The sequence below is a fragment of the Lineus longissimus genome, chromosome 2 (assembly GCF_910592395.1).
Source record: "Lineus longissimus chromosome 2, tnLinLong1.2, whole genome shotgun sequence".
NCBI lineage: Eukaryota > Metazoa > Nemertea > Pilidiophora > Heteronemertea > Lineidae > Lineus > Lineus longissimus.
The window spans coordinates 2,624,299-2,652,288 of record NC_088309.1 but is presented as its reverse complement, the minus strand read 5'-3'; the positions used below and the strand labels follow the sequence as shown (position 1 = coordinate 2,652,288).

The following is a 27,990-nucleotide window of genomic DNA, read 5'->3' as shown; positions in this document are numbered from 1 at the left end:
TAACGAGAGAATTCTTATGGAATATGAGTTTAATACTGGGTTCATATGATACTACGGTATATATTAGTAGAAAAGGATTACATAGTTTTTGAACCGGCACAAGATTTACAACGAACCGCGTGCAGGCAAAGGGAAACGGCACAGTGACGCAAGTTATACACCACGCAGACCGGTGTAACATCTCACAGTCTTTGCTCGCAACTGTCTCCATCTATCTGTGTCTCCCTTCGACTGGCGAAATGATCATGTTTTCCAATCAATAAAAGGGAACACTTTTATTTGATGTAACACGGGTATGTTTTCAACAATGTTAGAATACACACCCAGTCTCAATAAACACAGGTCACCTCTGGTTGATGTCAACAACAAAATGGACATTTTCTGTTAACGAAATGCCCAACAACTGTCATCAATACTAAGTCATAGCACCAACATGAAATGAACAGTCACAATTTATACTGACAACTATTTGCACTAATAAACTACAAAATTTCACTAAAATGTCATGGTTCTCTCTCTTTGAGCACTGACGCTATCAATGTTCTACTAGAAATAGAAGTTTTATTCAATGTCCAGTTCTGTCTAAATGTCTCTTAACTCAATCATCCGAAATGCCAAAAGTTAAGCAGTTCAGAACACAGCAGTTTACTTCCCGAACACCAGACAGGGTGTGTCAGGATACCCCAAAATTGATCTGACAGGCTAAATCCGCCCAAGGAAGACAACCAGCAGCCTGGGTAAATCGGATACTGGCGCACATTTTAATACAATCATCAAACTCCATTGTTACCTTATATTAACTACTTTTTCACAAGACTTAATACTCCACCTCGGCCGTTTAGGCCGTAATTCCATGAGCAAACCCCATGAGTATCAAACAACCTGTCGGCATGATCTGACCTTTCAGGGCCAATCAGCGGACACTAGACACTTCCCTCTATTGCACAAGAACAAATACGGCCGACTCGATGGATTGTACCTCTCGCCAGGTATTCCTTTTAAAGGAGTCACAATCCGCAAACCTAATCCAGCTGCCGAGAAGTGTGCGAAAAGACAATATTCCCAAAAAGTCATATAGGTGGCGCTAATACGTTGGTTGTCCAATCAGTAAAAAGAAAATCCAGTAGATGATGTTGTAGCCAATGAAAGCAAGAGGGAAGAATACCCTCGAAACCATGTCGATTCTCCGTCCTGCCTGAGAAGTCTTGTCATTCTGACCGATACTGTAGCTGCGTCTCTTGGTCGATTCGCCCTGGAACACGTACGAATTCTAAAATCAAAGTAAGTGTTGTTTTGTAAATGAAGAGAAGCAATAAAGAAGCAAATTATAACATCTACTAAAGCAACTTTCTAAAATCGATGTCACAGCAATAACAGATGCAGCATACAACTATGATCTATACTCTGTCCCTGGGTTGATGCTAAAATGAAGCAACAAGCTCATGCAAAGATACGACTACGGCCTCAGCATAAGCAGATAGAAAGAATGGCAAATGTAATGAAATGTAATAAACAAATTTGTAAGCATCCCATTCAAATCAACCAATTGAAAGACATGATGGTAACATTTACTTGTGCTATTCTTACCTCGTGGTCCATTGCCAGACTGTTAGAGTTGTTCTCACAGTGAACTGCAGGTTTCTTCCTTGAAAACCCAGCAACCAATGCAAACTCGATGATGGTGAGGAAAATAAATGCAAAACACACTGTACTCCAAATGTCAAGGGCTGTGTAGTAAGGCACACTTGGCAGTGAGAGGCGGAACGTGGAGAAGACAGCGTGCGCAACCATGGTCACTGACGTCACGATGAGGAGGGTCATTCTGGCCAATATGGCGTCCATTTTGATGAAGAAGGAGATGAATGAGACGACCACGAGAAGGATCTGAGGGATGTAGAAGTCCTTGATGTAAAGGGCAAGGTCACGGTCAAACAGGAACTCAACCCGGAGGCACGGGTAGGACGCTGAAGGAAGAGAGAGAAAATATTGTGCAGAAAGCTTAAAACAACAATATTGCTATATACGAACAATCAACTAGATGAAGAGCAGCCGGTTTCCCTCTATCAAATTTGCAGGCGAATTAAATGAGCAAAGAAGATGTGACTCATCGCGGCTTCTTGTCAAACGCTCGGCTCGTGGATTCGAGGGAGGTACTCCTGGGTCCTCACGATGATCCCAAAACGAAGCGATCGTTTTTGTGACCGTTGAAAAAAGAGAGTAAGACGGTTGATAGCTTACCGGTTCCCACAGTGTAATTTTTAGTACAGTCGATCAGCAGTGTAGCAGCTATAACAAAATTTGGCACTCGGACGGTCTCACTTAATTGCACTGGCTTGGCTAGAGTTGGTGTCCACATGAGACCGAATGTGTCCATGGTGTTGGCAACTGAAATGCAGAGACGATGTGAGTCTTAAAGATGTCATATACCAACGCAAATGAAAGATTACGCTTCCTTCTGCATTCAGGGGTGTTGCTTTGGACCGAGATGGCAGTGGGAAGTGGGAGGCCCAAAGCTTCTGGAACTCTTTCATCCATCTTGGTTTCAATGGTTCATAGTCACACCACACTTTCACCAACGCAGCGAAGCCAGAGTCTTGGGGGTCACTGAGATATGTCTGTCTTCAAGCAAAACGTCCTTGATAACAATCAGAAAAATGTATTACTTACAGCTCTCGATGTTGATAGGACACATCTGGTAGTCGAATGGAAACCTCTCGAATCCCATGGCACAATGGAAAGTCGCTTCCATTCGCTGCGCGGACCATAGCCGGCCATTATTGTACAATCGCAATAGTTTCTGTGAGGTAGGTTCATTGTACGTCTTCACCCCAATGAGATTCCTGAAGTATGTGTCAGGTTTCCAAACGTTTTTCTGGGTGGATTCATCAAGGAGTTTCATCTCATCCTTACGGCCCGGGGTAGGCGTGAACTGCAGTCTTGGGTCGAACCACGTCTGCCGGAAGTTCATGTCGACTGTAAATGCCTAAAAAAGAGGAGTACACATTAAGGGGCTGATTTGATCGGTCTAGCCATTTTGTCTTAACCCTTTTTCGAATGCCAAACGGTACGAACATCACTTAAAAGAGCAGCTTAAGATGAGATAACAGAAAACAGTGACCTTGACCTTGGTTTGGTTTCACGTCCGCATCTTTACTTACCATATTCTTTTCATCAACTTGAGTAATTCTATTCACAAAAATACTGACTTCTACCACTGTGGAATTCTCTGAAATGAAATGAGGCCAACTAAGTGAGCAATGAGGATCTTGTGCAGTTTCGGTCCTTGCATCTAAGCTGTATGGTTGAGCTGCAAGCTTAACGGCAATTCATCATGTTCATTTGGACACGGGTGTCTTTTGATGTGATCTTTTTTTATTGGAACCGCTACAACCGCGGATTACCTGCTGCAAATGTTCCTACGTTGACTGTATAGCCTAAAAAGACGAGAAATACAATAATCTAGCTTACCATTATCAGGTGGCTGCGATCGGTCATATTTTTTTCGGCTACTTGACCTGCAATATGAAAAGAGAATACTGTAATAGCGTTATATACTTGCCCGCGCGGTAACACACCGGCATGGCATTTACTTTACCACGAAAATACATTCCTTCTGCGTTTTGTTGAAGAAGAAACGTTTTATTAGTTCCTCTTCAAGTTTTGTCCTTGAAACAGAATCAGGTTCTTACCATATCAAATGTCTTTGTACACCCAGTGATGAGACCGGTGTAGGAATCCAACACTGGAATCTTCCAAAACTATGTACAGGCATAGACTTTTGACAATTCATGTATTTTCTTAAGGGTGGGCATGCATATAAGCAAGAGTTCAAGACTAAGCAATCCATCCAACAACTCACTTACCGTGAAGATTCACCCTTTTTCTTTTTAGCCGCCTCTGCTGCCGTCCAATATAAGACTCCCACCAACAGAAGCAGTCTTGATGTAGATAATAGATTCATCTTGCCTCTATTCCTACCTCGTCATGGAAAGAAACTGAAAGATAACGGGTTTTTTTAGACTCTCATCACCGGGCCGAATAGATAGTTGAACATGCGCTCCCAGATCAGGACTGGTCGTCAAGCAGGCTGCCTCAGTGGGGCCACCATGTTTGCACTGAATGTCTCAGAATGACTGTTTACTGAATATTCCGGGTAGATATTGTCAAAATAGTTGTCAATGAAAGATATGGCTGCTCTGTCTGCCATATTGCTTTGATACTGACGCGAGCGTGCGTTGTGATTCCGGTGAGAATGATTAATAAATGGATAAGGCAGCCAGTCATATTTGATTATGTCAGGAAGTGTGTAGCCACATCATCAATTGATGATACATCCCGCTTACAAACCCAGTGCCCGCTCCCCAAGACCAGTTAGCCTGGCACTGAGCGCCGTATTACTTACTGCCAAACTATGTGCAAATTACCTGGAATCACATTTCTTTCAAGAATCTTGTGTTCAGTGATAAGTTTTGATCTCATGTGCAACAGTTACTAAGCAAACCAAACACGAATCCAGGTAAAAGGTCGTGCACACTGCGCTTTATACTCAACATTCTCACTGCACACTGCTTGTTGAAGGAATCCCCCGCAGCTGCAAGAAGCTGAATGGGAACCCTGGCTGCTTGGCTTCCCATCCAACCGCCCAGTTACTACATTTGCCCGAAAGAAGAACTTCTCATCATAGTTGCGTTCAGATGTAACATCATGAAGGCTATATACATCTTTTTCTGGAGATCTTTTTGACAGCGATTAACTGCAGGTCGCAGCGATTTGAGTTGTCGTTTTCGCGGCTTTTAGTGTGCCCTTCTTTACCGGTGTATACATCGCCAACTCGTTGATTTTATCATTGAAATGTCTTCCTCTTAATCCCATTCGACACAATCTTTGAAACGCTGCGTATGAAATGATTAAAGAGTCTAGAGGGTCTAATTATTTCTTATCAAGAAGATATTGCATCGTATGATTCATGTTTAATGCCTGATCGAGTTGATATCGAATCAAAGATCGATGTCCTTGACCACGCCCAATGTTCCGTTTATATTACAAGGACATATACGTTACCGAAGTAGCGGATTCGGCATCGCCGCACCTCTACCTGCACAATCGGCAGTTTTTTGCACCTGGCAACAGGTCTATACCAAGTTGATCTTGGCTTTTATCATCGTAACGTGATTTTCGATGTTGCACATCCATGTTTGATAAGAAGTCTTGAGTTGCTCTTGTTTTGCAGATTCAGCTTGCCTACATCAAACTCTTTGTAAGGAGAAAACCTATCCTGAGACTTCAGTTATAAGTTGTCGCTTCACGGTAAAATGTAAGTTTGTTTATGCATGTGTCTGCATGCAGACCTTATGAAGGGACAGCCTGGCTTAGAAATAGAGACTCCTTATTTACATTTAAAGGGCGTATGAAGCCAGGATATTCAGGGTGCTACGCCCTTGTTTTGCTCTTCAAATGCAGCCGGTGCCAGTAAATGAGGAGGTATAGGCTAATCCTGACAGCGCCGAGAGGTGCATCCAATTCTGAATCATATTCTGAAGGGAACACATGAATCAGTTGTTTAAATGAAGATGAAACACTCGCCAGAGAATTAGTTCTTGAAGCTTGTCAGGCTTATAAATTAGCTGGGATAACTTGTTAATGAGTCATCTATGGAATTCGGCTGATCGGTGAGAAATATGCAAGAACTGTGCAAACGATAAAATATTTTCGCTCAGACTCAGAGTTGTTCGCCTCCCAAAGGTCACTCCACTTGCCACACCATGCAGTCAATAGCTGCGCGTACACCACGAAATATTGGTGGACCAATTGCACGTACACCACCACATTGCCGCGACAAATTGGTTCGGCAATCCATTGCCGATACAAATTGCCGGGCGAATTTGATGGTCCAAATTCGCCCGGCTTGTTAAAAGCTCGGATTTGTCGTGGTGTACGCGCTAATGGTTCGGCAATTAGCTTAGTTAGATGGTTCGGCGACAGGCGGCGCTTTCGAAATGGCGCTTTCTGCTTATTGTTTGCGCGCCATCTGTTGCCGGATTTTATAACTAGCTGCAGCGCTGGTACGCGCTTGGTGGATTTTCGATACCACAGTGGCGGCATTGGTTCGCGAACCAAGATTGGTGTTCCATTTTCAGCCTCATATCAGGTGGTGTACGTGCTTGAATGTGTGCTTGAATGTTTTGATATAGAAAAGCATGAATGGTTTAGCTAAAAAAAACTCTATTATTAATCAGTACTCCGCCACTACTCGTTTCAATTATTTTCATAAAACATTGTCCAATAATATATAAAACCATGCAGGTAGGCTATATATCATCCCATCAACATAAATAATCGTTTGACAAAATGACCTAAATGCCCCGGCTAAAATGCCCTAAAGGTGTTTGCCACTAGACCCCCAAGCAGCGAAAAGACGGGAAACGACAGGCATAATGGGAACAATCAGTCGACTGTAATCTCGGAAGTGGTCTATTCATTCGGCGTATTGGTTGAACAGCGTGAACTAGTTCGTGCAATCGCGCGCCGTCTTCGCAAGCGGCCTTCTGGCGCAATGGACAACGCGTCTGACTACGGATCAGAAGATTCCAGGTTCGAATCCTGGGAAGGTCGATATTTTTTTTTTTCAGAATATTGTTTTTACATATTTTTCTTCCTCATTTACAACATTTCAGACTTTGATGTCATCGGAAAACCTGATAATATATCAAAAGTGCGATGCCTAAATTACTATAAAATAGAGTATTCTCACCTATAGTCGGCTTACAAGTAACTAGGCCTACTTGACTCTCTTCGAAGTTTGGTTATTAATTTTTGGACCCAAGAGGATTTTCGAGTGGCCCTTGCGGCGGGGTGGATCCAAAACTTGAGGGAAGATGAAATAAAGCCTTTGTTCGCATGGTTGGATCCCTTTATGATAACTTCACGGCGAGAACGTGAACTTGTACATTAAGACGATGAACGGGTCACGATGTGCAGGTAAAGGTAAATATGCAACGCCTTTAAAAAGGAAAACCTACTCACCTGCTTCTGAACAGGGCAACACTGCATTATAAATAAGTAACTTTGACTTACAAAAACCTCTTATAAAACTTGATGCACAAAGAGAAACATTTTGTTATAACTAGCAAGCGAAGTTCCTTTGAAGTAGCCGACAGAATGAGCTAAATAACCTACTTACATGTATACAGGTTGTGATATTTACTCGTGATTTATTGATTTCTCAGTGATCAAAGCACAGATGACATGAATGAGTTAATCATTCATCAGATGAGCCGCTGATTTTCATATTCATCGGCCAAGTTATCACGGCTTATCAAAGAGAACTTATTAGGCTTTGCAAGGGAAACAGGTCTACGCCAACAAATCTTCTGCTTCAGAAGGAATGTCATTGTGTCAAGGTAGTCTATATACTGATGCACAAGCGCACAAGACCATTGACTAACCAGATGCACAAGACCAAAAAACAGTATCCAATATCCAGATGTACCATAATGGATGCGGTGTCAACTCGTTTCTAAAGATGACAGTCGTCATTGTAAAATGATGATTTACTCCATGTCTTTGTAAGGAAAAGTTAGAGTTAATTGACCTTCAACGCCGATAACAGGTCAGGGACCGCCCCATGCATAGTGAGCACAGTGTCAGCCATCCATTTGCTGTCGTCTGCTCCTTGTTATCCCTTGATCCCTTACTGCAGGGCGGAGAAGCGTCCTGAACGGATCTTGAAGACAGTGTTGGCAATACAGAGTAAAAATAATATGTCAGTGCTGGCACATCATCATGTAAAGACCACTGAGTCAGTGAGAACATAATTTAGTTCATGGAAGAACAGTTCGATGGTCCGATGAAGTGCAGATCAGATCTTTCTTAGGTTGTGCTATTGTCTCCCTCTGGTAGGCCTATTTGAATTATTGACTTCGGTTGTGACAATGAACCCAAAATCTGAAGGCACATAACCCTTAGAGACATCAGGACATTAGGCAGGTTTCGCAACCCTTGTACAAACGACGAAGTGACGAAGAACGATGGTCTGGTGTGTCATCAAGTCGCTTCATCTTTGAGACGCTTTTTCGACTGATATAGTTGTCTCAGCAGAGACTCTATCATCACTGTTCGGAGTGAAACCATGGAATGTGGCATCACCGCGACTGACGTATTCTCAGTACTTTGGCAAAGTGCATCGACTTCTTCAGTCGATTACTGACACCAATCATAGACGAAAACCCGTCGATTGTTTATTCATGTTTATGTGTCCTTATCAAAGCTGTAGATTCTTGCGCTGTATAAGTACGCTCTATGGGACTAAATGTCCACATACCGGGGGTACATATAGTGACATTTTTTATGTTAACTTCCATTAAAAACAGAAGATAACGCTCTCATGCCGTGTGTGCACAGCTTTCTTTGCATAACTTGAAATCGAAGATAAGGAAAAATTCAAGCAAAATTGGAACTTCACAGGAAGGTCAAACGCTTGCAGTTGCTTAACTTAGGCGGTTATTTCTATTAATTCATTGAAAGTTGATAGTCATACATAGACTTATAGTGGTGTTGCGAGCCGAAGAGCCACTCTCGTCACCCTTCCATCAGCAGCCCAGCCATCATCACCCAATCTGCCACAAAAAACTGAGCGCAAATTAGCCAGTAATTGGAAGTTCAGTAATCACCATTCGTTTGTCATTGATTAAGACAAGGAAAAAGAATTGGAAAAAAGCTACTCACGTTCTCTCTCCAGTCTCAGAATGAATGCAAAGAAAGGTAACAACATGCATACGCGGATGAAATTCCGTTGACCAACGTTCTGCTTTTGGCATGTTTGAAGTATGTTATATCACCAATGAAAACCCCGATTTATCTCCATATTTCATTGATAAATTTCAGTGATAAAAAAAGTTGATATGTACTCACATTTCCGAGAGATTTGTAACTTTTAATCTTTTCTTGTGAGTGCACCTTTGTTCGCCAGTACAAGACAGGAGGCGGATCCGAGTGTATCGCCAAGTGGAGTACGCGGCCTTGCTTCTCCCCGAGATTTATTACTTTCAGTGACTGTATACACACGGCCTGGCTATCGGGCCCCCCGGGCTACAGCCTGTCCCGAGATTAGACGATGCCAACATGTTTAGATTGGAGGCACGAAAGATAAACTTAGGCGAGTGTTCGGCATTAACCCTCTCTGCGTTAGTCTCCTTTTGATACCGAACTTGAGGTTTTGGTTGTTTCACCAAACACCGGAAGGATGGAGGTGGATGTACCAAAACCGCGGGAGCTAAGGTAGGGCGAAATGACAGCAACCGAGGGGTGGACTGCTTATTGATTTGCACCAATCCATGCAAGCGGTTAAGGATGGCAAACTATAACCGCTGCCATCAAAATGAGGCACAGTGGGCACATGCATAGTGCATTTTAAACTGCGGTTCGATTGAATAAGGTGTTTTGGAACAGCTTCCAAGGTTGCGAGGTAATGCTAGCTGAGGGATGTTACCCTCGACCACTACTGTAGATCCGACACCACCATGCGTGCGTCACGTTTAATGATATCGAGATCACAGTCGACGCCAATTTTGGGACCACATCAATCAAAATCTGTAATTCAACGGACAATGAAATGATAGCGTTTGATTCTTGACCTCCCAATTACCAGTGTTCTGGGGGACAAAGCGCCAAGGGGCAGCACGTGTGGCAACAAAGGGTCGACTGCTTCCCAAGCGGACAATTATTGATGACCGTTGAGACCCTTACAATTACCTTGCAGGAGAGGGTTCAAAGTTGCATCAGGCAGCGTAAGATTTGATCCCTACCAGAGTCTGAAGCTGTCATGTGTTGGAACTCTAGATAAAGTTTCAATTCTTGATTATTCATGCAATGGTCAGCAACACACTTCAAAGATTCGTAGTCAGGAAATTGCACCGATACGAAAGGTGACTCCCAATTAGTCACACAATCAAATTTCATTAACGGAATCAGAGACAGGTGACCAACGGTTTTGATATACTAGCATATGGTAATTGCGAGTATGTGTACTGTTTGGAATTTTGAACTTGGTCATGTGAGCGTACGTGACGCAACCCCAAGGAAACTAAACGCTATTCTAAAACCGTGAGTTATTGAACCAAACAATTACGCCAGATATCAAACTGACGACAGACGATCATCCGTCACTTGCAATAAGCCAGCCTTGACTCAGAAACGTTTATGTTTACGTATGCACGTATAGGCCTACGTTCTAGACTCTAAACCTCACTATTGTTTTGAAACGGACTATAGAAAGGAAAGCCAAGATGTTATGTAGGTCATCGATGGTTCCACTTCAGGAATAGGTGCCTCCAGCTGGTGGCGATTAAGTGTTGAATAACATCACCAGTGGCACCATGTGTTCCACCTTCAGTAGGTTACATTTTCCTGTACATTTCTCGGGTAAATAGGTGATTTCGACAAAGTTACTCTGAAGTCTGGTAACGTTAGTGGAACTAAAAATAAAATCGGGGAAAATCAATATTTTATTTACTTGATTTAAAACCATTCCACCTAATGTACTTTCCTTTTTCCGGAGAGTTCGCGTCAAAAGTAATGTCCCATGACACTGCGTCAAGCCGGGCGTCAAGCGCGTGACGAACGCCATCACTTGGCAGGCTTTGTTTGCGTTCACGTTGCGCTGTTGGGCTGTTACTGTAGTTAGAATATAAAGATCTGCCCGTAGCAGCTAATCAAGGTTAAGTTAATCGCAATAAGCTGGACGTGTTTTTATTAGTGTCTACCTGGCGAGATCCAGGTGAGATATCATGCATCATCGATCCAGAAATTCAAGGTTCCTGGCAATGTTACCGGTTTCAAACGGTCTGTGAAATCTGCACATCACGAATGTCGAATTGGAGGCCTAACAAACCCGCACATTTCATCTCACTGGACCTAATCTAACCAAATCATCATAGTCATTCTCTCTCTGAGAAAATAAGTCGGTCACCTCCCCAGGACTCGAACCTGGTACACTGTGATATGGGGACACCGCCAGTGACAGGAGTGAATCACCCTGAATTCCACCGTATTAGGATCCGCCAATAAAAGTCACATTATTTGTCTGGCAGATCCGACTCAACTCGGTGTCCCTTTAACAAGGTAACAAAGGCGGATACTTCAAAATGCACGGCTCTGTGAAAGTCAATAGCCCTTACTGTTGTGTTTTAATCAACTTTCCGGAAGTCAAGGGCTTGTTCAGGTTAACGATATTCAACAAAGGTTTTTTGAGAAAATACTCTGACCACGAAGCTAACACAAAGCAAACATGGTCTCCCCATTAAACATAGCCTCATGGTCAACTAGAGGATGCGATGTTTGATCCGATGTTTCTTGGTGCCACTTCGCCAATAGCATGATAGTCCATTTTTCATGCGAATGGGGAACACCCGTGCTGGATAACTCCGTTGCTCCACCCAGGCGCGGCTGGACTCCCGACGCACTCTATAGGTTCGTTATCCTATTCATACCTTATCAGTTTTGTGCTTTCGGGGGAGGGCTATTCCACTGCGCCAGGAGTGCATAGATTTCGCCTGCGCTGCATCCTGAGATTCAGTTTTTTAATCCGTTTTCCAAATGTCTTTCCGAAGACGGACCCGAAATGGCGTAGCGCTTGTAACACTTTGGGGTCAAAATAGGAGTCGTGCACTTGGAATTGGAAGGATATTCGGGAAGCCCCTCCGAAATATATAAGCCTGAGTCATGGAATATACATGTATGTACCTGATACCAGTATTTTTTTCGATATGATAATGGAAAACTTACCGAGTATAAACTACGTACGAGTCACAAAAATCCAGATTGAGAGACTTTTATAATCCCTGGCGGTTAGTCGTAAATGAGATGAGAATATGAGCCATGGTATCTTTACCTTACAACGCGTTTAGCTCAGAACACGTCCGTGCCAAAAACTTGTATCAGATGGGGAGATTTCGAATCGGACATAAAACCAACCATTCGGAACTTACACTCCGTCGCAGACTAAGAGGCACAATCCACCAGGACACAATCAGAATTCAGATTTTCGTGAATGCCGAAAAAGTCCAGAGAAAACGTTGTGCCTTTGTCTTTGGATAGAAACAACATTACACCATTTACCAAGGCGTTTCTTCTGCAATCAGCCTAGTTTTTCTTGATAGTAAAACACCCATTTTTGATTATATAGTAAACATATACCGCTATTTGGAACAAGTTATAAGAAAGGCGATTGTCCACAAAGTCACTCTATTGTCCGCTTGTTGGAGTCATGTTATCATAAACATGTTGCAACCGAGCCGACAGGACAACAAAGGCGCCGCCCCGGACTGAAAGGATATTAAAGATTTAGGTTCTTTCGTGGAAACCCTGACGCCGCGCGGATGTCTGGGAAAAAGGTCTGATTGGGAGGATGTGACATGAGTTGTCTTGTTTCGTCCTTGATGTCCTCCTCAGACTTAACAAGAGATGTCCTCCACAGACAGACAAGAGATGTCTTCCTCGGACAGACAAGAGATATCCTCCACAGACAGACAAGAGATGTCCTCCAAAGAGATGACGGGAGGTGTTCCTTAACAGAGATCAGACCATGACCAGATCACCAGTGTCTGGCCAGATGATTGATCCAGGGGAGAACAGAAATGGGTTGAAGATGCACAGGCCTTGCACTGGACCAGGATTCCTAGCACCTAACCTCAGCGCAATGCAATTGAATGCAACTAGGACAGACATACAATCTAACCAAGCTTTTTGTGTAACTATGAAGTATTTTATTACAAATCTTCAGTGAAGTGACAATAAATTAGAAGACTATGATTTACAAAATAGATTCGTTGACTACAATAATTATATTCGTTCACTTAGGGTTCTCAACCGTGTACGGTCACATTTTGCTATACAAGTAAGAGGGACAAAACTGCCAACTGCCAACTGAGATTGGAGCTGATGTTGCCTTTGTACCACCTTCTTTGTTCATTCTTGCTTGGAGAAATCATTCTCAAACCTAGCTTTAACCTACCTCCAACCTTGCTCGGAGAAATCATTCTCAAACCTAGCTTTGAGGAGTCTCCAACCTTGCTTGGAGAATCTCCAACCTTTGCTTGGAGGAATCTTCAACCTTGCTTGGAGGAATCTCCAACCTAGCCGAGAGGAATCTCCAACCTTGCTTGGAGGAATCTCCAACCTAGCCTAGAGGAATCTCCAACCTTGCTTGGAGGAATCTCCAACCTAGCCGAGAGGAATCTCCAACCTTGCTTGGAGGAATCTCCAACCTTGCTTGGAGGAATCTCCAACCTTGCTTGGAGGAATCTCCAACCTTGCTTGGAGGAATCTCCAACCTTGCTTGGAGGAATCTCCAACCTAGCCGAGAGGAATCTCCAACCTTGCTTGGAGGAATCTACAACCTTGCTTAGAGGAATCTCAGGAATGACTTGGGCAGCAACAGCAACCAATCACAAGTTTCATAACCGGCAATGTCTTCCCTGAACTAACTGATGATATGTGAAGCGAAGAGCGAACATATTTTAACGAGCGGTCTGGGTCAAACGGGCACCCACCTTCATGAGAATGACTTGATAAGTTGTACCAAAGATTAACACATAATTAACCCAAAACAATGCAACAAATATACAGAAGTATAATATAAAAATATCTACAGAAAGCTATGATTTGATTTTCACATCGTCCTGTTCAAGTTTTTTTTCCATTAAAAACATACTGCTTCTAAAATCCAAAATAACACTGGTTATGGCTGGTACAAAATGCACCTAATCTGGAATAAATAACTCTAAAGACCATGCCTGGACCAAGCATTTGTGTAGCCCTGTACTCAAGAATTAACAGGGGCCCCAGGCAATAACAAATTGGTGGGAGTAGTGTTCTCTATTGACAATATACAGAACTAGCATCAGTTTTCCAAATGATGCAAAAAGTGCAGGATTTAAAACTAAAGTGACAGATCATGTGCCCATATAACATAAACTTAATTTTGGCAGTTTGTATTGTTTTGATAACTGCTTTGAAAGAGCAATTCAGCAGCCTGACCTTTGAGACAAATTCCTGAACACTTTAAGTGCTTGTTACAATATCTGACAAAGAACTGTTGGACTTGGCAAGCATTGCAAGCAACAACTACACATGTTTGCAACTAAATAAATCTGAAAATTACTGCCACATAACTGAATGATTTCTAGAATATTGTAAAAAGTTTTTGTTTATTTAAATTTTGTCCAGATAACTGCTCCATATGTACACTGTACATGTATATGGAGGCAAAGCAGTTGCACAGGAACAACAATTTTGCATATCTAATCTACCATCATCCTGACATAACCAGTGATTTTCAATATACTCCGCCTCTCGATATTTCAAGCGATATTTTATATACGAAGTTGGAGCATGAAAAACCTGATCTACCATGTATAACATCTAGAAATAACCTTGACGTCCAAACTGACCCTGTTGAAATCTTTCCAAGTCACAGATTTGTTAGATTTACCCTGCTGTACACTACAGCATGGTTACATAACCTAAGCCTAGAGTCTATTGTAGTCCCCTGCAGCCTCCCGGTCAGGGCTTGGTCCAAGTAACAGCTGATTGAACTGCATGAAGCCTGCACGTACACTCTTGGTGTCAGCCTTGCTGCACATCTGCAGATGCCACTGCCGACCATCACAGTTCTTATTCAGCTCCAGGACATCTGTCAGCTGAAATAAAGTGAAAATCAGAATCAGATTCTATGTCATTAAAGGATTTTAGAATACCAAACTGCAAATCTTTTTAGCCCTCAAAGAATGAAATAGTGTGTGTTTTCAGCACACAAGCTGACTCTGTACCAATCAGGTGGTCACATGCAGTGACCATGATCCCTCAACGGCCCCTCTATGACTACAACTAGGATCACTTACAAGACTAGAAAGTACTGAAAGAATACAACACTGACCTGTTCACCAGTTTTAGCTCCAGGTACATCTTGATACGTGGCCAGAATCAGACATGGGACATTCCTCAATTGTGGATTCACCAAGGCATTACTCAGCTCTGATTCAACCTTCTGGAGATCTTCATCAGAACTTGAGCTATCAAGTACGAATATGACACCTTGGGCACCGTGATAGTAATGATGCCAGTATGGACGGACATTATCAGCACCTTTGGGTAATAGAGAGGAGTCTTAGAATAGTGCAACCTGTGACAAGTAACACATATAACGCAATCTACTACTCTAAGCATCGCAAGCAGAGGGTCTACTATGGGACAGGATATGGGAACATAGTCCCTCCTATGCCAATCATCGTCGCCATATTGAATTATCAGACCAAATGATGATTGTGATGAGGTTGCGCAGGTGGGAAAGTGTATTGGCTAAAATAGTTCTCTTGGAATCAATCCGAAGATGTGGAATCTTCATCTGTTAATTTGATATTATTTTCAGTGATTTGATACCGTGAGCTTTATATCGCAGAACACTAATTCACAATATTACACATCTACGTGTAACAGCTCACCTCCAATCTCCTTCACATTGATGATGCAGTCAGAAAACTGCAGTGCTTTGATACTAAATCCTAGAGTGTGAAATACAAAAGGTAAAAGGTATAGAAAAACAATGCTTGCAACTTGGAAAATCAAACTGTTGTTTGGCACAAAATGAGACTGTTTTCTGACACATTTCTAAAAGGATAATGTATTTATCTGTTAAGTCATGATCAAATTTAAATCATTTTGTTCTTGGTATTACAAATATAGCAACTGTAAAAAGACGTTTTCTTTTGGCTGACACTACAGGCACAATGAAACACTTTTGCTGCATCATGAACTCAGTCTCTCTCTGACTGAGTCAGACGTCAGGCATCAATATAGCCCCTACATGTAGAGCCCACAAAGTTGTAAGCATGGGTGAAGTATACCTTTAGTTGGCTCAACTTCTGTACTTTCTCCAGCCAGAAGGGCAAGTAAAGTGCTTTTCCCAGCTTTCGTCAGTCCAATACAGATGACAGCAAACTCGGGCTTTGGCGGTGGAGGTGGTTTACAACATATTTTTCTGTAAATCTGCAAGAAAGATACAGTGTCACTAACATCTTAAACTTAAGCCTGTCCATCAAAACAACAGTCTGAAGACAAGTGTCACAACGATCCTGCCTAACGTCCTAACAAATACAAAGGACCAAAAAACCAAGTCCTAAAGAAAGACAGTACAGACCCACTCATTCGGAGATTTACAATTCCACTGTTGGCATCATGTGGGGTAGGTCTCTTCTTTAACAGTTTTGTTGAATATCCCAGCCACCTGTCTGGATAACTCTACTTTAGTTTACTAGGCCTAGGGCCTACAAGTATACACTTCATTGATGTGTGATCAGTGAACTTTTTGACATGATTTACCGTGTAACAACCGATGCGAAAAACACCTGTGCAAATGCCACAGCAGTAACTCAAACGTTCGGTCATGGTGGCAAACGATCCTTGTATTGACCTAAACCATCTCTGAACCAAATGACGAAAACGAAGGTATATTTGTTGAGCAATTTTTGAAGAAAAATAAAAATTTGGAATCCAAGAAAACCGGAAGTTTATAAAATGTTTGCAAAATATTGCTTTCGCAACAGATTTGAAAATATCATTTGATATAATAAAATATTTTTTGCATCAGATATAACTTGTTATCATTACCTGAAATATATTATCAACTACAAACAAGTTTCTCTAATAACGAAATAACGTGTACATTTTGGAATATATCAATTTTGTTACACTAAAATTTTCTCGCAATTTCTCGCAATTTTCCCAATCTCGTTCGATTACAGATCATGGACATAAAATGGCCGAGGCTGCAGTCGATAGGCCTCAAAGATTCTTTTGCCACCAGTGTTCTGTTGAGATCAATCCTGATTTACCAGTATGTACTTACAGACGAGAGTCTACTCTATGTGTAAAGCTTTTTGTCTTTTTTCGTGTGTCACAGGTGTATATAGTATTCGCCCCAGAAATCTCCTGATTTTCGTCGCCCTTCATTTTCACTTCCTACATACTTACTGTGTATACATTTTGTACACACACATGACACATGTACATAAACATACACTGTGATAGTGTCACAAGCCAGAGACAGAGCAGGCCGACATGACATGCATGCCAGATGTGCCGAGGGCAAGGCCCATTTGGCATTGCTGCAGAGCCAGCAGGCTGCCTTCAGTGATGAGCGATGATCAGTCATTCAGCAATCAGTGTGCCATTAATTCATAATGACGTCTTGTGGTCAGTCTTGCTTCGTCTTGAATCTTGTGTACTGTTATTTTTCCAATTTTTTTGGCAACAACAGTTGAGGACAGTTGAGTCGATCGACTCAAACCAGTCACTCTTGGGAATTTGTCTTTGTTATGTCCCATCCTGTTATTGACGTGTAGTCTGACCGAGTCTCCAGAGCCCCAAATGATGCAGACAAAACATCAAGGAGTATAGACTTAAGTCGTGTATGACATTTGGGGTGGGGGGGGGGGGGAATGTTAAAATTAATTGAAAATAAACTGCACATTGCTCTGGATTCATCCAACTGTAATAATAGAAAGCATTTGAATCTGAGGTCATCAAAAAGTAGGAATTGCAGTGACCACCTACCAACTGATACGTAGTTTTTAATTGTTATTGATTTTGAATTAATTGGTTTGTCATCAATAAAGCAAAAAGTGAGAACAATTTGACTTGAGGCAGTTTTTATCTGACATTGATGTATAAAGTTGAGCTATTCATGATGAGTCTTGAGAATTCTCTGCTTGCTTTTAAGCAGGCTCCCATTTTGATCCCTAGTTCATACTAAGCCTTACAATACATGGCTGATTTACTTATCATCTTAGATAAAAAAGGAATTCAGCAAATTTAAAGGACGGAAAAGTCCTCATAAAATTTTGAAAAAAATGCAAGAAGGAACGGTATTTGTATCATCAACTACATCAAAAGACATTTCATTTTGGCTAACCTGTAATATATTGGCACAAGAAGATTCCAGGCTCAGGATAGAAAAGAAGACTCATTAATCAGTGCAATAAGGTTGGATATATCATTGGAGATATTGATCTAGTACAAGCCACTAGAACATTCCATGTTATCAAAAAAACCTTTCCAAGTCATGGATGATGAAACTGACAGTGGGGAATGAGCCCCAGGCTTAACCTTTATTGTTCTCAAAGAGATAATTTTGTCCGTTGCGAGTCTGTTTGCATTGGAAACATCGAATTCATCCTCTGCGTATTGACGAATGATTTTGTCATACATAGTTTTAAGGACTGCAAAGTTGCTTTAAAATTTTGTGTGGGTTTAGTTTTGGGTTTTTTGTTGAGCTGTTCTTATTACTACACATATTTGTAATACAAAATCAAACCATGGTAACACCTTCAAATTGTGTGAAGATGTACTCCACTTGTGCATGTACCTCATATTCCTGTCACTTTTATCGAATGAAGAATCATTCATCAAGTAATAATTGATTGGAATTGTATGAAAAACATAATAATAGACTTTTTTTTTGATTCATGTAACTGACTGAAACTCTTCTTAGGTTCATTGGCTTGTGGTGTCAGTCAATTTATTGATTATATAATTTACCACCTTTTATTGTCTTTCAAGTTCAAGCTATATTTAATTGCCAAGTTATCCATGAGAGATCTCACCTTTTTTTTTATTTCAAAGATAGCTTTATCTTCCCTGACTTGATTTAAAGGGCTATTAGAAGTATCATATCAAGCACAGCCATTAGGTACATGTGAAGTTATACATGTAGTTTGCCCAAAGTCCCACATCGGCTAGTTGTCCAAGCCCACACATCCATATCAGTTATGGCAAGCGGGGGCAAAAAACTACAATCACTAACTTTGTTGTGTGGAAAAGCGATTTTTGATTCTGCCTGATATGGAGTCGGTCTTGAAATTCATGTCTTTATAAATTTTCATATACGAAATCTTTACTATCATACATTGTATTACAGACCTCGGTTGATATTTTACTGAGTAGAATACAGTCTATAAAACTGTTACCAAAACAAATAATCCAGTGGATAAGAATAGTCTATATGGTTGAATTCAAAGCTACATGCACTCAAGAAACATCTAGAATGTAGAAGTTTGTTCTGGTGATATTCTGCCAAAGTGGTATTTAAAAACCTCACAACTATTTGCAGCTTCTAAAACCTTTGTTTACATTCTAGATCAGTCGAGAGTTGAGGGGGTTGGTGCTCAGTAGCAGGGTTATCATATCATACCAGAAACGACTTGTAGCCTGTGGGCGTTAATACTTTTTTCCTGGTGTAAACATACGCCTTGGGTATCATTTCATTCTCTTTGAAAAGAATCGACAATTATAATGATTATCATGGATCGAAGTTATCACAATCAATGATTTAGAATGCAAGCTTTCATCATTCTATTGATACAGAGTTTCTAGTTCATTCTCCAACAATCCCGTCAAAAGAATCCATTAAGTTCTCTTACTGACGAGTTATATAATGTTGATGATTATTGTGACAGTATCAGTCTGCAGCACTTGTTGCATCTGATTAGTATCGTAGGCTGGCGTGTCACGATTTCTTGAGATTTCAAATTTTGTGCCAATTTTTCGTTTCATTACATTGATTTGTTGGATTCTGACAGAAGATGGACCAATTCTTCCACACCTTTATTGGCATGGTATGATGGACACTATGCTGCTGGCTTCTAATTCTTTTTTTTCTCTCACTTGCACACCAATTCTGATGAAGAGTTGGCGAGGTCACACACCAAAACCAAACATTCAGTGAGCCTCATTTTGAAAGGCAGTTCACCTGTGCTTCATTTTCATGATAAGTGTAGGAGGAAATCCATTATCAAGTCTATAATTGTCTGATCAATCTCTGTTCTTTTATCTTTTCAGGACTACACATGTCCAAGGTGTGATAGTGGGTTTATAGAGGAGATGTCAGGGGGGTAAGTTGAGTCTCTTGGATATCAGTATAGTGGGTTGAGCGATTGGCAACACTTTGCCCGAGGACACCGAAAAGATGTGTGAAGTTTTTGTCTGAACCTACCTGCATCTGAATATATAATTGGTCATTTTATATCAAACTCAAGATGTGTAAAACAACACAATTCCTTGAAAACCATTTTTCTTTTTATCATTGAACTGTTCATTTGGTTTACAGTTCATTGTTGGAGGATCAACATACTGACAACAATGAAACCCCCATGATGATGATGGACCCAGCTGCTCAGTTTGAGGAAGTGAGTAATTGTGCCCTGTTTAATGAAACACAGTACGGCAAAGACCCAAATATCGACCGTGATGCCTGCATGATTTGATTTATTTACGGTAGATAATTGATAACCAAATCAGAATGTACTGTACAATCTCAAAGTTGATGCCATGCATATACAAATGTACGTACCCACAAACACTTGAGTTGAAATTTCTTTTTTTAGACTCAGAACTATGATTAGCACTTTTCTCAAATGCCTTGTTTCAGTTATGGGAGCGGACATTTGCCGATAGTTTTCAACTGCAGACAAACGAAGAAGGCCTCCACTCTCCTACAGATGGGGTCCACTTACCCACGCAGGTCGAGCCTGATAGTAACAGACTGACAGAAGAAGAAGAATCCAGGCCGCCCCGATTACCAGGTCAGCGACGTCATCCACTCCTCAGTCAAGTCAGTGTGGGCCAGAGGCAGCCAAGGATAACAGCACGACGTTTCACATCTAGTAGACCAGATCGCCATCCTGCTATTGAGGGGTGAGTGCTACCTTCATTTCAGCCTGACATGTTCTAACCTGACATGTTCTATACATGTGTATTGTGTCTCTTTCAAAGTTGCTCATGAGGAGTTTACACGTTGATTGACTCAGACGCTAAACAAAAGTCCAGTGCCTGGTGGTTGAAAACAAGGCTGCCCCTAAAACCATGAAAATGTTTTTATTTTGAACAACCAGGCCCTGGAGGGTTAAAGAAATTGTGTATCAAAAAGTAATACCCCAGTTTCATCCCCCAAGACATCTTTGAAAATGTACTTTTTCCAAAAGAATGGAATTTTGAGAGGAGATTATGTATATTTCTTGTGGATATAGTGTACAATGATGGTCTTGTCTTGCAGGATTATTAGTCAATTATTAAGCTCATTAGCTGGTGGTGCGCTATTCCAAGCTGAAGGTATGCCTATGTAAGTAGACTTGTACACTCATTGGAATACTAGCAAACCGGGTAGCTATTCAAATGTCATTTCTAGCTGATCTAATCATAAAATGATGATTGGCCTTAACCAGTTGACATTTAGAATCAGTTGTGTCTGAATTAACATTCTTAATGGTAATGGTTCATGCTTTTCTGTTCAAGATTTGAGGATGGGATTTTGATGCTGCCATTTTCATGCTACCACTATAAAACAGTTGGAATGATGCTAATGCCTGAATTGTAAACATCAAGCAAAATTAGAAGTTGTGTATGTTTTCTTCAGTAGAACCTCTATTAAGGACACCCATGGTCCTTAGTTATAGGGTATCCTGATTACAGAGGTCAAAATCAATGGAAAGAACCATTATGAGTCAGATGCTGTGTCCCTGATAGAAAGAGAGATGTCCGCTTAGGGAGATTTCACTGAACATTGAAATTGAAGATGTCACAATTTTTATTTTCAGAGGAATGTTTCAATTACATGGCAACCCTGGTGACTATGCATGGGGTGCAGATGGTCTAGATGCTATTGTATCACAACTGTTAAATCAACTAGAAGGCTCTGGTGCCCCGCCAGCTAATAAACAACAAATAGATTCTTTACCTCACAGAAAAGTGACCAAGGAACAAGTGGGTGAGTCAAAAATACTTTTTAGTCGCTATGGCTTGGCAGGTCATGGCTTTGATTTGCACATTCATCAACTTGTTTTTGTGATGATTTTCATGAATCACCCCTTGGTATTGACTTTCGTCTCTCCCTTGCAGAGAATCGCTTGCAGTGTACAGTTTGTATGGAAGACTTCCATTTACAAGAAGAGGTCCGTCTTCTACCGTGCCAACATTACTATCATACCGATTGTATTGTGCCTTGGTTAGAAAGGGTAAGTACAATGATCACGGCATGTTATCCCTAACAGGAATTTTGTGGGTGATTTATAAGTCCACAAAAGGACCCAGTTTGTGACAAACTGGTTTTGAACAGTCGGCCGCATTACACGTTACCCCTCTGTTGGGCTCTTTGTGGCAAACGCGGAATTTTAAGGGCCACTGATTTCTGTAGCTATGCTGACGTTTTCATTTAAAACCAAGTCGGCTGTTTTTCCTCCTAAATATGCACCGCTGAAACCTTCTGCTATCTGTTTTCCAGCATGGCACTTGTCCAATTTGTCGCAAAGATATGAATGGTCGTGATACTTCAGAAGACGAGACTCCACTTCAAATACCCAACCTTGACAATAGGTAGAGACAATTTCCTATACGGACATTATCAAAATACTAGGAATGTTCGTATTATTGTGATTTTTTACGTGAGTGGTTAAGGGTATTTTGAGGCAATTTGTGAAGAAAGTAAATACATAATTAATTGGCTGAGAGTGTTATGAACAGTTAGAATGCTGCCTGTCTGAGATGTCTGATTAGATCTCATTTGCGTGAATCTCATTGCCAGCAGATCGTAGAATTGTCAGAAATGGCAGTTATGGTATAGTCTCTGAGGAATGCCAAATACACCAGGACTTCATCTCGTTAGGAAGCGGCTCGGAAATTGAAAATGGAACCCTAGAGGATCAAGAGCAAGCTAAACGGATGAAGATATGCAATACCTGTAACAATAGTCTCAAAATATCCAAAGCCACCTAAGTCGACAGGACTCATCAGCCATGTCCGATTTGATGAATTCTCTTAGGAAAGACGTTTTAAAAACTTTGTGATGACAGATTGGAATCATTCACATAATGGGTCATTTTGTCCCACACTGTTGTAAATACCACATTGTCCATATTTAAGCACTGTTTCGAGTATGAAAGAATAGAAAATTTATTCTTTCGTCTTTTTTAACCTTAAGAATTCTTGCAGATGCCTATTCAAATTTTTGCAAGTACCAGAGACAACATTTTGTCTCAAATCCACTGATCATCTCTTGGGATCAGAATAGGCCTCAAATAGATGACACCAATGAGATGTGATCTCATCAATTAAAGACACTCATCTTGCCATTTCAAAGCAATCAATTTTAGCTGCAGATGTCAATGAATAAGACTTGCTGTCAACCCATAGCTTGAAATCTGTGTGAATTCTAAAGGTGGACGCCAATATCTCAACTGTCTTGGCCAAGAATAAAATGGCTCAAATTTTTCCAAAACTGAAAACTTCATCACTTCCAGATTGTGTTTTGAAGTTAGATACTCGCTTTAAGCAACCCAGTGTTTGGCAAACAGTTTGCAGGTTTGGTTAAATTTTGCAGCATTTTGTGCCATGACAGTTGTGATAAATGTCCATCGTTCAAACGTAGGTCCCGTGTAAATATCTCCCATTCCCAACTTGAGTTTTATCTGCTATTTGCCTGGATTTGTTTTTTAAAGCCTTGAAGGTCGTGATACATGCACTGCATTCACATTGCAAGTTAGATTTATACTTCCAGTATGAAAGTTGGGTCAAGTGAGCGTTTTGGGGAGAGGTGTCAGTAGCTTCATGATGTTGAGGAGCAGGACCATCACACTGTCCAGTTTTCCACACATTGATGTTAGTGAAAACGTCCAAAAGTTCAGAATGTAAAACCACAGCACTAAAATATACAACCAGTTTGCCAGTGTTGGCCATTTACAAAGTTTTTCTCCCTGATTACACATGTTTTGTCTCTGCTAAGACTCCTCCGAATGGCTTAACTATCGATGTTGGTAACAAAGCAACCCTTGTGGTCTCTGTCACCCTGGTATATGTCATGGGCACTGGTCTAACAATCAGAAACTCTGATCAAATGTCCATTCACATCCCCATCCAACAGGAGTGATATTCCTTGTCACAAGGCTAGTGATCAGAAATATCTGAGGTGAATCAAATGATTTTGGGAAATATTGTGCACTGCTCCTTTGAGGAATTTGAATCACTGTTAGCAGAAGTTTGAGCTTTTCCAGATTTTGCTTTAGTTATGCATGTGCATATAGACAATGTTCATTTATCCGCATGCATAACGATAAACAAAATCCAGAAATTTTGTCAGCTTCTGCTCTTTGTGACACTGATTGGAGGTCCTCAAAGGACTAGTATAAATCTCATTAAAAGGCATAAATACTGTCTAGGTTAAGGCATAAATACTGTCTAAAACTGTGTTCTCTCTCAGATGCGTGCACCTGTAAGCAAGAAAAACATTGAAACTTATGTTTATTTGAATACTGTCAGCGTTTTGATAGATGTTGTAAAATGAACCAGTTCTGTTACTTTGATATTAAGAGATTAATGATTAGAGAAAACTGGTAATAAGATGTCAACTTATGTGAACTTAATGTCATTTTTAAAGCAGCCGATTTTTAAAATGAACAACTGTTAGTTTGGCTCTTAAAGCTGTTATAAATTTATCACATGCCAAAACTTCGTGGAGGTTTTTCAAACACCAATCTCAAAATCATTGCGGCATTGCCCCTGCTGTAACATCATAGCGTCATTGATTCACACCATCAATGCAAGGCACACTCTAGTTTCGGACTGAAATTTGCAATGATTTGAGTTTAAAAGATTTTTAAACTGCTCGTAAAACGTAAACAGAAAATGATACTCGTCTCTTTTTGAGTGAAAATATCACACTGAGTGCTTGTCTTGGCCCCTGGAAACCCCTTTGACCTGCCATCTTTTAACTTTAAGGCCCTAGACGACTACTCCTGTGACTTTTCCACTCAAAGACAGTCTGGGGTAGTTTCTTATTGTACCTATTGTTTTTGTTTATAGTAGGTGTTACCCAGTAGATGAGTAGAAACTGTCATTACAGTGTTGATGACTCTTTGGTTTAAAAAGCTTTTTAGACATGGAATATGGGAAACCAGTTTTAGTGTTCGGTGAGATATTAATGTGTGTAAATGTACATTTGTCATACACTTCTACTGATAAGAAATAGTTCCTTGGTGGACAAAAGTACTCTGACCTGTGATGCTAAACACAACTAAAATCCGACTTTCTATACAGATGATAGTTTGTAGTCACCTAGAGCTCTTCTCATCGATCTCTTCGACAGTGCATATCCATGGTGTATCTTAAAGTGATGTAGTAGACTTTGTAGGGGAATTTGATTTGAATTGTTAGTTCTGTATCAATCCAAAAAACCTTGGATGGAAGACAGCAATTTGGAATGAATTGTATTGATTTTGGAATCCTTAAAGTTTAGCATGGTGTCTTGGGTATTGAGAAGTGAACTGTGTTGTGACAGAATGTGGGTTGTACCAGTTGTATGATATTTCTTAGCGTCATTACCTACGAGTTGTTGATCGTTTTGATTTTGTCTTCCCTCTTCCCTAGCTAATACTCTCTAGGTTCTTTTTCTTTCACTCGTTATTTATTTGCAAGCTTTCTCCTCTGCAGTTTTTAATGGTTTCTTCCATTTGTGAATCTGTGCCTGGATTCTACCACCTTTTTGAGCACTGTAGGGGAGAAAGGTGGTTCAGAGCAGATTTGGCGTTGCTGCAAGCGAATTTTATTACAAATTTCCAACTATTTTTCCCTGATCAATGTAAATATTGCCTAATTAAGCTGGAATTGTGGAGCAGCTGAGCTGATCTGTGTAACGAATTGCTATATTGTAAAGTGTCAAACTACTAGAGGTCAATAAAGCACATGTCACTCAATAAATAGCTAGATTTATTGTATCCAGCATCAGAGAAGAAGTGGTGATGTTGAAACTTGCTGTGGATCAGCGATGCTTCAGTAAAGACAGGCGGGGACGTCTTGAGCAGTCCTGTGACTGATTTGGGTAGTTAGGTCTGTGAAGGTTGTGACGACCTGTTTCATCAGCCAATTCCTCAGAATGCTGCTGTCTGTAGAAAGGTAGTCACAACCTGTCCTGTCTTTCATCGGATTTTTTGCCAGCTCCAAGGACAGCTCGAGAGCTCAGATAACTGCATGATGTCCCAGCCAGTCTGCTAAAATGGCACAACCTACCTGTCCTTGGGTGAATGCAAATCTCAATCTGTCCATGGTCCAACATGACATGACAAGCAGTCATCCAGTGCCCCAATCTCTGGCCTTCAAGAGATATCACAACTTGACCTCATAATCACAACCCATCTTCCATGAAAGCGAATGGTATCCCAGTGGATACTGATCAGTGTGTCCAAATATTTGGTCTTACTGTAGCCCTATCAGTCCTCTCTGCAAAGGACACAACCTGTCTTCGCAGGAAATGTCACAACATTAGATAGCACAACCAATATGCCCCAAATCATTCCTTGGATCGACTTCCACCTTACACCATGAAGGCTAAGGGGATAGAGAAGAGCGTGGACTCCCCACATCACAGCAAAACATTGCATTGTTCTGCCTTAAAGAAGTACACCATGAAGATACAGTGGAAAGAACAGAGCAAGGACTCCCGGACATTCACTCCAATGCACCTTGAAAGGTACACCCTGAAGGCACAGGGGAGAGAACAGAGCATGGCCCTCTGTCATCACGCCAATATGGCCTGATTGTGACATTGTCCTACCTTGAAGATACTGTCCATAGGCACAGGGGACAAGAGAGAGCAAGGACTCCTGGACATTCACTGCAATGCACCTTGAAAGGTACACCCTGAAGGCACAGGGGAGAGAACAGAGCATGGCCCTCTGACATCACGCCAATATGGCTTGATTGTGACATTGTCCTGTCTTGAATATACTGTCCATAGGCACAGGGGACAAGAGAGAGCAAGGACTCCCGGACATTCAGTCCAATACGGCTTGATTGTGATGTTGTCCTGCCTTGAAAGATATACATGTATCCTGAAAGAAACAGGGAGAGAAGAGATCAATATCTCCCTGACATTCACACCAATAGGGCTTGAATATGGCGTTGTCCTACAGGTCTTGAAAGGTACGTCCTTTCATGGCCAATCAAGACGTATTTCAGTGAGTGACAGTGATTCTTCCTCTCGTTTCTCCAGTGTGTCTCCAGGGTGTTCCTTCCAAGGCACGACATCGTCACAGTCAAGCCGTGGGCTGAATGTCAGAGAGTCCTTGTTGTCTTCTCTCCCCTGTGACTTCAGGATATACCTTTCATGAAGACAAGACAACGTCACATTCAGTGTGCCTCTTGAGACAGGAAGAGGTGCCAATCAAGCCATACTGCCGTGAACGTCAGGAAGGCCTTGCCCTCTTTCCCCCCTATACTGTCAAGATATACCTTTCAAGGCAGGGCAACATCCCAATCAAGCCGTATTGGTGATGTCTGTGATGCCTTCCGCTCATATCTCCTCTTTGCATTTGAGCGTATACCTTGAAAGGCAGGACAGCGCCACAATCAAGCTGTATCATTGGCTTTTGTCAGGGAGTTCTTGCACGCTACTCTGTGCCATGAGGATTCACCTTTCAAGGCAGGACGAGGTCACAATCAAGCCATATTGGTGTTAATGCCAGGGAGCCCTTGTGCTCTTCTCTCCTCTGTCCTTTCGTGATGTACCTTCCAAGGCAGGACAACGACCCAATCAAGCCGTACGAGACTGAATGTCAGGAAGTCCTTGCTCTCTTCTCTCCCCTGTAACGTCAAGTTGTACATTGAAAGGTAGGACAATATCTCATTCAAGCCATATTGCTGTGAACGCCAGGGCGTCATTCCTCTCTTCAATCCCCCTGTACCTTCAGGATGCACCATTCAAGGCAGGACAACGTCACAATCATGCCGTTTTGGAGTGAATGTCAGGGAGTCCTTGCTCTTTCCTGTCCCATGTGAGTTTCGAGGACAACGTCACAATCAAGGTGTAAATAAATGAATGGCAGCGAGTCCTTGCTCCCTTTTCTCACCCGTGCCGGCAAGATGTCTCTTTAAGGCAGACTAACGACACAATCAAGC

General features: G+C 41.4%; 3 protein-coding genes and 1 non-coding gene across 9 annotated transcripts; 2 read left to right on the top strand and 2 right to left on the bottom strand.

Annotated features, from left to right (window-relative positions):
- Positions 1-3: 3 nt before the first annotated feature.
- On the bottom strand, positions 4-11,942 carry LOC135501217 (glycine receptor subunit alpha-2-like). Of its 6 annotated transcripts, none has more exons than XM_064793212.1 (8): positions 11,782-11,942; positions 3,864-3,995; positions 3,469-3,515; positions 3,159-3,226; positions 2,668-2,983; positions 2,239-2,385; positions 1,588-1,964; positions 4-1,252 (listed from the first exon to the last, which is right to left on the bottom strand). In XM_064793212.1, the coding sequence occupies exons 2-8, from the start codon at positions 3,959-3,961 to the stop codon at positions 1,085-1,087; spliced, it is 1,221 nt and encodes a 406-aa protein (XP_064649282.1). In that variant the 5' UTR covers positions 3,962-3,995; positions 11,782-11,942; the 3' UTR covers positions 4-1,084. The 6 variants fall into 6 exon arrangements, with proteins under 6 accessions (XP_064649282.1, XP_064649230.1, XP_064649250.1 ...); XM_064793160.1 differs by having other exon boundaries at positions 5-1,270; XM_064793180.1 differs by having other exon boundaries at positions 5-1,270; positions 11,800-11,942.
- Positions 6,540-6,612, top strand: Trnar-acg (transfer RNA arginine (anticodon ACG)). The gene has a single exon. It is a non-coding gene; the product is annotated as a tRNA-Arg (tRNA).
- A 1,673-nt stretch (positions 11,943-13,615) lies between the features above and the next one.
- On the bottom strand, positions 13,616-16,553 carry LOC135483512 (ADP-ribosylation factor-like protein 15). Its single transcript, XM_064764474.1, has 5 exons — positions 16,375-16,553; positions 15,900-16,041; positions 15,498-15,557; positions 14,933-15,141; positions 13,616-14,696 (listed from the first exon to the last, which is right to left on the bottom strand). The coding sequence occupies exons 1-5, from the start codon at positions 16,438-16,440 to the stop codon at positions 14,526-14,528; spliced, it is 648 nt and encodes a 215-aa protein (XP_064620544.1). The 5' UTR covers positions 16,441-16,553; the 3' UTR covers positions 13,616-14,525.
- A 251-nt stretch (positions 16,554-16,804) lies between these two features.
- LOC135501092 (E3 ubiquitin-protein ligase RNF115-like) lies at positions 16,805-25,788 on the top strand. Its single transcript, XM_064792893.1, has 8 exons — positions 16,805-16,888; positions 19,891-19,943; positions 20,159-20,237; positions 20,480-20,745; positions 21,104-21,169; positions 21,645-21,814; positions 21,946-22,061; positions 22,328-25,788. Exons 1-8 carry the CDS (start codon positions 16,811-16,813, stop codon positions 22,421-22,423), a joined length of 924 nt encoding a protein of 307 aa, XP_064648963.1. The 5' UTR covers positions 16,805-16,810; the 3' UTR covers positions 22,424-25,788.
- The last annotated feature ends 2,202 nt before the right edge of the window (positions 25,789-27,990 follow it).

Coding starts and splice junctions, on each gene's coding strand:
- LOC135501217 (XM_064793160.1), bottom strand. CDS start 3,961: ATGAATCTATTATCTACATCAAGACTGCTTCTGTTGGTGGGAGTCTTA. Junction 2,984..3,158: donor AAGTTGATGAAAAGAATATG/GTAAGTAAAGAT, acceptor CCTCTTTTTTAG/GCATTTACAGTCGACATGAA. Junction 1,271..1,587: donor GTCTGGCAATGGACCACGAG/GTAAGAATAGCA, acceptor CTTTGATTTTAG/AATTCGTACGTGTTCCAGGG.
- LOC135483512 (XM_064764474.1), bottom strand. CDS start 16,440: ATGACCGAACGTTTGAGTTACTGCTGTGGCATTTGCACAGGTGTTTTT. Junction 15,142..15,497: donor CAATGTGAAGGAGATTGGAG/GTGAGCTGTTAC, acceptor TATTACCCAAAG/GTGCTGATAATGTCCGTCCA. Junction 14,697..14,932: donor GAGCTAAAACTGGTGAACAG/GTCAGTGTTGTA, acceptor ACTTTATTTCAG/CTGACAGATGTCCTGGAGCT.
- LOC135501092 (XM_064792893.1), top strand. CDS start 16,811: ATGGCCGAGGCTGCAGTCGATAGGCCTCAAAGATTCTTTTGCCACCAG. Junction 20,238..20,479: donor CAGCTGCTCAGTTTGAGGAA/GTGAGTAATTGT, acceptor GCCTTGTTTCAG/TTATGGGAGCGGACATTTGC. Junction 20,746..21,103: donor CGCCATCCTGCTATTGAGGG/GTGAGTGCTACC, acceptor CTTGTCTTGCAG/GATTATTAGTCAATTATTAA.